The sequence below is a fragment of the Gavialis gangeticus genome, unplaced genomic scaffold, assembly GCF_001723915.1.
Source record: "Gavialis gangeticus isolate Ggan-Ray unplaced genomic scaffold, GavGan_comp1, whole genome shotgun sequence".
In the NCBI taxonomy this organism is placed as follows: domain Eukaryota; kingdom Metazoa; phylum Chordata; order Crocodylia; family Gavialidae; genus Gavialis; species Gavialis gangeticus.
Genome location: NW_017728994.1, coordinates 65136568 through 65146388, shown reverse-complemented (window position 1 = coordinate 65146388; position 9821 = coordinate 65136568). Strand labels below are relative to the sequence as shown.

Genomic DNA, 9821 nt, shown 5'->3' with positions numbered 1-9821 from the left:
TTTGTTCACCAGAGCACCCCAAGGGATGAGGAGGTTGAATGGTCATAAACTACTGCGAGACTGTTTCAGGCTGGACATAAAGAAGAATTTCTTTACTGTCCGAGCCCCCAAGGTCTGGAACAGCCTGCCATCGGAGGTGGTTCAAGCACCTACATTGAACCTCTTTAAGAGCAAATTGGATGCTTATCTTGCTGGGATCTTATGACCCCAGCTGACTTCCTGCCCTTTGGGCGGGGGGCTGGACTCAATGATCTTCTGAGGTCCCTTCCAGCCCTAATGTCTATGAAATCTATGAAATCTATGAACTATCACAATTTTATCTGGCCCAACCACAGATAGAAAGTTTGAGCTACACTCGCAAAGAAACAGCCCTACAATTGAATTTTTATGTTAACTATGGCACTATGAACAAGGTACACTAGGTACAAGTTTTTATTTGCTTCTGTACAGTGATGTGAAACTAAAGCACCACACACAATTTTTTATATAGAAGTCTGACTGTCCAAAACAAACAATTTCCAAATCTTTGACTTAAAATGCACAACCCATTTTTAAAATAACTCCTTTATTCTAGATTGTAAAAATTCCAAGCTGCTGCTGTCTCTGTCAGTTCCCTATCAAGAGCTAGGGATCAATCATGCTTTGGGTCACAGCAAAATCTACAAATGTTGTAAAGCTATGGACAAAGTCAAATACATGTTTAAAAGGGGCACTTGTCCCATAAATTAGGGGACACTTTAAAGCTTTAACTAAACCAATAAATATTTTTAGAAAACTTGTAATCAGTTCATTTATATGGCAAATAAACAGTCATTCTGCCTTGAATGGAGATTTATTTTATATAGCTTTTATAGGCATTCTTTTTTTATGTTTTCTGCCTGTCCCTTAACACTCCCAACCTTCAATTATTGTTTATATCTAACCCCTCTTAAATACCTCTTAAAAGGTCTCTCATTTATCTATCAATGATCAATGTGTTGGTTGACAATCTGTCAATTACGATAATTACACACAATTTTTAATATTTCTAATTAAGAAGTATGAACTGTTGTGTGTAGATAGAGGAAAGTATCGGGGCGATGTGTAAGGGGTGCACACAGGTACACATGTACCCCCTGTGTGTGGTGGGGCACCCCCTGCAAAAAGGCGCTGCTGACACTGTACATGCCACCTGCAGGTGGTTGCTGCTCGCCACCCCGCAGCCAGCACAGCCGACCCAGTGCCTGCGGTGACTGCGGGTGACCCGTGGTTGGCGCTCACCATCCCCTCTCCTCCTCCCCCATCGCCAACAGTGCCGGCGGCATCTGTGGGATCTCCCTGCTCACCACCGCTGGGCTCCTGCCGCCACAATCCTGCCACTGCCGTGCCCCGCCAGCCACTGGGGGCATGCACCATTCATGGAAAGTATGATGCTTTAATACTGATTGGTAGTAGTGGATGAAGTTTTAGGTTTATCTACAGGCCATCTCCAATGGCTAGATTCTAGAGCCAGGTGTTGGATAAATATTTTACCTTCATCCTATACTGGGCTATATTTAAACAATAAACACCACCATATATATATATAAATACACACACACACACACACACACACACACACACACACATACACACATATATATACACATATATAGTTTTTTACTTAATAAAGTAAACTAAAACCTTGTCTATTAAGCAGTGTTGTTAGTAAAAAGTCCTTCAAGAAAACATAGTTTAAGAGGTGACTAGGAAACCCAGTTCACAGATGCAGTTTTGGTAACTGAGATACATTATCAGATTCCTCGCGTTTTATTTTCTCATTAAGAAAACATACATCTGTTTTATTTTTTCATTAAGGAAACATACATACATACATACAGTATCATATATTACATCACTACGTAAGTGTCTCCAAAGGTACAATTATTCCATAGTTTAGCACAATGTAACAATTTGTCTGTAGAATCCAATGAATTACTGTGTTGCAATGACTTTCATGGAATTCCTGAAAAACCCATACTGAAGTGCCAGTGAAAAATGAATTTGAAGACAGCTGCATTTGACAAATGAATTCCATAAACATGATGACTATACTTTTTTCTAAGCTGAATACACAAAGTTACACATCTTGAATCAAAAGTGAAAAGTATCCCTGGGCATGTCCCCACGAGTGGTAATGTGCATTCCTTAGGGACAACTAGCAGGGAATGTCCCTGCATGCACGTTCTGGCACACAGCAAGTTACCCCAAGTGGGGTAGGAGAGGCTGGGTGATTTGGGGACACAGAGCCTGGCCAGCAGCCGAAGTATGGTTCTGGCTGGCCAGACTCTGGTTTCCGGCAGTGCATGCTGCAGCCATCTGCACCGCACCACTTTTTTCTGGCACAGATTTTTTTAACACTGTGATTTCCCAGTGCCAAAAAACCCCACTTCACTCTAAATTAGCAATGTAGCTAACACCTGCATGTGAGGTGCATATGGTTTGCGGTGCCACCAATGGGTCTGCAGCACTGCAAGCCATATGCGTGCGCTTGTCTAGACATGTCCCTTCAGTTCAAGTACACCTATTGGACTCCAAGCCGAAATTAAGCCCTGTAACCTGCATTATATAGAAGGGTCAGTTTAGATAATCAGTCTCTTTGGGTCATTAGCATCTATGAAAATTAAGTCCCTACCTAAGTAGACTAATAATAAGACATGATGCTTATATGCTACTTCCGTACAAATAATCTACAGGAGTTGTGGACAGTCAAACATCTAAAATTATTCTTAGGACCCCAAATTTGAAAGTATTGGTGTGATGGGTGATAATTAATATAATCAGAAATATTTTTGGAACCTAATCATGTTTCCAGTTGAATTAGTGGCAAAATTCCCATTAGCTTCAATGGAAGCAAGATTGAAAAGCTATTCGTCTCTTCCTGGGCTCTACGAAAGGTAACACTTGGGTTAACTGTACTATGAAAATATTAGTACTAATTGTGGACCATATTGTAGAAATACAATATTGCAGAAATACATGACTGATGGATATAATTTCTGAGATGCTGGGCTATTACTGCTTCAGAGAGGAACTAGCCAGAGATACCAACTGGTAGAAGCAGTTGCAACAACAGCCACATCAACCATTTAGGCACCTTTTGTCGTTTTGCAAGCACTTTGTCTTTCTGGTGCTGATTAGCTGTTTGCTCCAAGCCCCTCTTCTCTTTTTTCCTAGTTAGCATATCACTTTCTAATTAAACTTACCCTTCCACCAACAAAAGTGAAAGTAACACGCCACTGTTCCCTCTCCTTTCTCTCACCCTGTGTTAATCTGTCTATTCAGGCCATTAAATCTTTAGGGTACAGATTGCCTAATACTCGGTGTTTATTGAGTGCCCAGAACAATGAGACTCCCCCTCACACCCCATTCTTGGTTGCTTGTAATGAACAATAGTAATACCCAATATCTATATAGCGCCTTTCATCTTGAAAGATACCAGCGTGCTTTTTCCTTTACTGTACAACTTTAAACTAACGTGTACGTTATTAAAGACTAGTTCCTGCTCCTATTGAAGACCACTGCAAAAAACAACCACATATACATACAGGTTTACTTGACCCATTACCAAAACATATAATTTAGGACAGAAAAGAAAGACTATTATATCTGGTTGAGACAGCAGAGGGAATTTAGCTAGGCCAAATGTCAATATTCAACTGGCAATTATGTCTACAACACAGGGATTAACTCTCTTATCCTTCAAATGTGTTGCAGAGAGAGAAAGCAAGCTGATCTTTTGGAAGGAAGCCTACTGGTTGAAAACTATTTTGCAGTTGAATCTTTTTTTGCAAGGTTCTCACACTATTGGTCAACAGCAGAATGGAAACAGATCTGCAAAAATATCTATCACAGTGTTTTTCCATACATTTTTCCCCCAAGACCTTGTCTTGAACAATTAATATTAATTATAATCTCTCCTCACTTCACATTTTCCACTTCTGGCAGGATTGTGAGTACTCTCTGAAGGCCTGTTAGACTAAATCATGGTTTATTGGAATTTTCTATAATTTCTGTTTGAATATTTTAGCTTGTTTCTGAGTCTACTTATACCATCACTAAGAAAAAAATCTGGAAATTATTTATCTGTTTCCAGATTATAAGGCTGCTACTAGCCAAGTTTTCTTTTTTTTCAAAGATCAATATTTTGCAACAATATGGAAGTTCCATCGGAATATTAAATACAATCACTACTAGTTTTTTAGTGTGTGTAGGGGCCAAGTGAGCATAATCCACGTATAAGTCACAATGACTTGGTCTATACTAGGTACCCTGGCCAGCAAAATGATGCATTTGCTACATTCAAAACTGCTCTTCGGCAGCAGAACCTCTTCTTTCTATAGGCAAAGTAACATTGCCTCTCCCATTGAAAGAAGGTTTCTGCCAATCCCCTCCATCCCAGAGTAGGTGTGGGCCACTGGAAAAGGTGATTATCAGAGTTCTGTGGATCCAGCAGAAGCCACATGGAACCACCAGAAGTTGCATGAGGATGCAAGAAGTCTGGCAGCTTCTCTCAGATGGCAGAAAACCATTCCACCCCAATAAAACCACTGAATTTTATCCGAGACTGTAAATTCCCTTTCAACCTTCAGTTTTTTGTGCCAGACATACCCACTTCTTTCTCAGCTCTCTTCAACTTCTGCTGATTGATGTGTTATATGCAAGTAACATTTTTAGAATTTCTTTATCATTTTATTCTAAAAAGGCAGTCTTGTAGCTTTGGGGTACTAATTTTTCATTTCACTTCAAGTTAAATAGCAGGTGCCACAGCATTGCAGAGACCAAGAGAGGTAAGTAGCTTGCAGAGATGGTGCTTCTTGAACCCAGGCTTTTTGCATTGCAGTTGTCTGAATAACAGCAATGAACACTCATCCCTGGTACTTTGGATCCTTCCCTCCTTGCCTGGTCACAGAATGATTTGAATGAACAGGACTTCATAACACCGTCTGGAACAGATCCACATTTAAGGCAAAAGAAACCAAAATGTTCAAGGTTTATGTAATTGTTTCAAGATCTTATTAACATGAAATCTCAGCATCCAGGGATCAGATATAACAAGAGAAACCTTTACATCATATATAATCAGTAGGTGTGGCTTATCTGCATAATACCCCAAACACAATGATTTGTTAATACTTTTCCTCCGTAAACCACAGTTAGAGTAACTTGGTTTTAAAAATACATTATTAAGTAATGTTTGACTAATATTTAAAATCACCCATTTATCAATTCCACTGTAGTGTGGAGAGTGAACCTGACCGGCTGCATTAATAATACAAACTAAAGAGCTTACTTGAAGGACTATTTATGTCAGATTTCTACTAATCCTAAAATAGAGTTAAGGTGTCTTAAGAGTACTTTAAAAAATGACAGAATATATTTAACTAGAGATTTGTTTCCTCATCTAACCAACCTCTTCTTCTAAAAACACTGATTCTTTTAAGAATATTTAATTCTGCTGGCTGAAGTTAATGAATATGACATCTTTTGTTACAGTTTTGTAGCTACTTACTTCCTTGCCCTCTGATGAGGGAACACGCATCCGATTGTCCCGGACATCGCTGAGTTCCTTGTCTGTTACACTCTTCTTCACTTGACCCTACACAAGTATAACATTGCAGTGCTTCACCTGTCATTAAGAAAAAGCATTTTATGTAGGTGTTGCTGAGACATACACATAAAAATATGTTAGAAGCAACTACACATTTATCACTGTTTTCTTTCTGTTTGAAGTAAGTAAAAAGAGGCTAGTGACTTACAAAATGCCTGAGAAGTCTACAGGTTTTGCAAAATTCAATCAAAATTTTCTTTTTTTTCTCCTTTGAGATTGTCATTGAAAGCAAAAAGTTACCTATTACTTGGACTTCAGTATTTTTCACATAATAAATATTTAAGCTTGTTAAATGCATTGCAATTGGAACCACACCTTCTTGGAACATTTAAAAAATAGATCCCACTAAAAAATTAAAAATATCACGTGCCTTTTTCCCCTCATTGTGTCTTTCAGTTGGCAATGCTAGGAATAGAATACATACAGCAGACTTATAAGGACTTATATTTTACCAGGATACTGAGATTAATTTCTCCCTGAAAGCCTCCATTCAGGTGGGATGTTGTGACAGTGATGTTGGGCCAAACTTGAGGTGTTGGCTTTAATTCCTGAACCTCCTTTCGCTTAAACTTTAGTCACAGTTTCATCCTCCTTTTGTCCAGTGCTGAGCAATAGTAAAAAACTGCATGGTAGTTTTAAATGTAAGTGTGAATTTGCTAAAAAAATTAAACAATGCAACTGAAACTTGCAAAGCCCAAAAGGTATAGCAGATATCCACAGGGGAAAATGTACTAAAATCTTAGTATTTTACTATAAATGTCTTAGACGAGATTCTTCTCTAATATCTACATTAACAAACTGATTCTATAACACAAAAACAGTGGAAAAGGTAACACTGGAAAAAGAGGCTGAGTTTTTGCATGGCATCTAAACTAGGAATCCATTAAAAAAGAGTCATTTGAAATCACTTACTTTTGATTACAAAAAGCGAGCTGAGAAAAACCACACTGAAGACCGTCCTCATCATGGAGAGTCGAGTGATGTACCATTAGACGAAGAAGCAGTTTGTTTATCATTAAAGCCCTAATGCTTATCTTATGTATGTAATCCTGCACAGAGGATGACTTAGAGGATGAAGAGGTGTACAAGAATGCTACTTATCTAGCTTATTCTGATTATACTCCTAACCAGATGTTCTTCATCCCTGTGTGGGCAAATTCTTAAAGTAATAGCAGGAGGAAAATGTGTTCAGTGTCTACCATGAATATACTTATATACCTTCTTCAGTGCTTTGCTGAACAACAAGAATGGTAATGGAAGAATGCACCTGGCTGAATGGCAAGAATGCACCTGGAAAGATTAAGTCCATGCTTAAGCAGATATTGATGTGCATAAGACATTTTAATCTTTTGAGCAGTTCCAGGAAATACCATGACACTGCTCATGTGTATTAAGTTACTTGGGTAAAACAGTTACTTAAGTAGAATTTGTACCTCCATTTACAGTGTGTCTGGCACTGCATGCGGAAAAAGCAAGTAAAATAAAGCCATGCTTCTTTCCAATTTTCAACGAAAATTTTTATTTACAATAGAGAATTTTATTTAAGAGACATGCAGTTTTCATTTTTTTTATTTTTTCATTTTATTTTACAAATCAGCAAATGCAGATCAAGTTTACACTCCTTAAGGCAAGAGTCCCCATGCAAGTAATACATGTTTATATTAAATCCAAAAGACATCCAACATGGGAACTCATGTACAAAGGGAAGGCTAGGTTCAGCAATTTGTCATTTATTAGAGAACTTGACAATCTCCCTGATACAGGAACTTTGAGATCAACTTGCTATGAATTATACTATGAAAATGCAAACAATAGCAAGAAATTTTGATAGTCATCTTAGTACTGCATACAATTAAATCAACTTTATTTAGAAAGAAAATACAGTAGTGCATACGAAAAAGTGAAAATATAACCTGTCCACATAAATGTATGGACATCAGTGTGCCAATGGTCATATTGCACTCAAAATTGAAGTCCAGAAATTTGGTTAAAAGTTAGCTTTTCCCCATTTTGGCAATCAGTTCATCACAAATCTTTGTTAATTCTTCTATCTCTTTATTCTAAAAAACAAACAGACAGACAAAATTAACAGCAAAAAACACTATCTTTTAAAACAAAACATTAATCCTTCTCTTTCTTTTATTTGATCTTAGAGGGAGGAAAGTAGTATTTTTACTACTGGGAACAAAAACCCCCATCTCAAATACTGAACTCTAGCATGCATGAAATACAGTGTATTGCAACAATGTCCTTTATCACCATACAGCACCTTTGCCTACTTTAATATAGCTAATTATGGCAATCCCCACTAGTAGTTTAAAATAATGATTTGGAAAATATTTAATATTACATTGGTCTTTATTACATTACTTTTGTCTCCTTTAAATCTATCAGGATTGATTAAGAGTATGGACAAATGGCAAATTACAGTTAGTATAAGGGGGGGCAGGGACTTACCGTACAGCAGACAAATACCTGTGTGCCTGTTCTTACTTCACAATCTTCTTCTCATGTCTCTATCCCACAATCAGTAAATACTAAAGCAGGGCAGCTTACCACTGAATGAAATAGGGTTACAATGCCAGTTTAGCCTTCACTTACTGAGGGATGAGTGGGCAGATGGAAATTTATTATGGACTGGCTGCTCTGTGCTATGTCCCAGCCCCTTTTAATCACTGTAAATTGCTTGTTTGTCCATACCTCAAGTACAAAACACTGAAAGCGAGCAGTTATAGTCAAGAGACCATAAGATATACATGGATTCTAAGATCCACTGACATCTGTAGCTGGCCAGTGGCTGTTATCTTTCCCTGAGTTCCCTTCCAATCACAGTGCTCTGGGGGAGGGACGTAGAAACAACATACTTCACTTCATCCACCTCCAACATACAAAACCTCATGGACTCAATATAGACATTGGATTTCAGACACACTATAACCTGCCTGACATGTAACGCCCCAGGTACCTCTCCACTTTTACCTGCTACATCCCTCTCCACCCCCCAGCCTGTTTCTCACCCCATGATGCCTCAATTTACATTTTCACTGACTGGTTTTCTTGCCTGCACTGCATGCCAGCCTCTGGTTTCTTTACTATTTCTTCCATCCAGGACCAGCAGACACATGAACTGCAGGTGCTTCCTCAGCCTGACAAAGGGTTTTTCAACCCAAAAGCCTGGTACGATGCATCTCTCCAACTCTTCAATTAGTTTAATAAAAGATATCAGATTGACCCGAAGTACCTTGTCTGCCTATGTCCTTAGACCAACACGGCTACAACCTATACCCCTTAACACACACACAACACGAGTTTTGCAACCAGAAACTTGAGGTACACTTTCCCAGAACCCCCTGCACCTATCTTCTTGAAACTTAGCAGGCCTCATACCCTCAGAAGGGGCTACTATCGCTGCTCTTTTATCCCACTGTGCCTTTACACTCAGACATGACATGAGTTTTGATTTCAACAGTTTGAGGTGCAGTTTCCCAGAAACCCCTGCACCTATCTCCTTGAATCTTGGTAGACTTCATGCCCTCAGAAGGGGCTACCATCTCTGCTCTTTTAATCCAAATCCACCAAAAAATGACAAAGTTATAGGTATTTCAGTGATTCCCCATTATATTCTATGGCCGAATCACCGAATCTCTCTGAATCAGCGCCAAATTTTTCGAAGCTGATTCAGCCGAATTAATTCAGGACAGTGACCCAAATCTCTGAATCGAATCACTGTCCTCCAAATTGGCCAAATCCGAATTGAACTGTATACATCCCTATTTACACAGGCCTAATAACCACCACCCATCATTACTGGTGATGGCACAAGGCATCACTGTAATAATTAGCTTTAGGGCAGTGATATTGAATTACCTTTTGTTCCAGTGTTCTTTCCAATGCATCCACTTTCAGCTGTTCTTTGCGGAGGCTAGCTTGATATGCTGCTTGTTCTTGCTGAGCCTTGCCCCTGACTTGTGCGATTTCAGCATTGGCTCTACAAAAATATAAATTCCTCTGGTTTATTTTAAAACACGTAGAAGTGAGGATGGAGGCTACCTACAGATCGGATATGACAGATGAGTATGGACAGAAAGGCTGCTCCGCGTGGGTTTGAATGTGCCTATGAAACTTTGAGAGCTGCTACCCACTAAGAAGAAAAAACCTTTCGCTACTCCAACCGTCACTTGAACATGGTTGT

General features: G+C 38.9%; 1 protein-coding gene and 1 long non-coding RNA gene across 6 annotated transcripts in view; both read right to left on the bottom strand.

Annotated features, from left to right (window-relative positions):
- Positions 1 to 2350: 2350 nt before the first annotated feature.
- Positions 2351 to 6941, bottom strand: LOC109287679. The gene is made up of 3 exons (XR_002094937.1): positions 6542 to 6941; positions 5531 to 5647; positions 2351 to 4964 (listed from the first exon to the last, which is right to left on the bottom strand). It is a non-coding gene; the product is annotated as an uncharacterized LOC109287679 (long non-coding RNA).
- Positions 6942 to 7180: 239 nt separating this feature from the next.
- TACC2 (transforming acidic coiled-coil containing protein 2) overlaps positions 7181 to 9821 on the bottom strand; it is a 244549-nt gene continuing 241908 nt past the window's right edge. For all 5 annotated transcript variants that reach the window (XM_019502936.1, XM_019502937.1, XM_019502938.1 and 2 more), the window contains 2 exons: positions 9497 to 9617; positions 7181 to 7689 (listed from right to left, as the gene is read on the bottom strand). In XM_019502936.1, the coding sequence (XP_019358481.1) occupies positions 7624 to 7689; positions 9497 to 9617 (187 nt within the window). In that variant the 3' untranslated portion in view covers positions 7181 to 7623. The remainder of the gene's footprint in view (positions 7690 to 9496; positions 9618 to 9821) is intronic.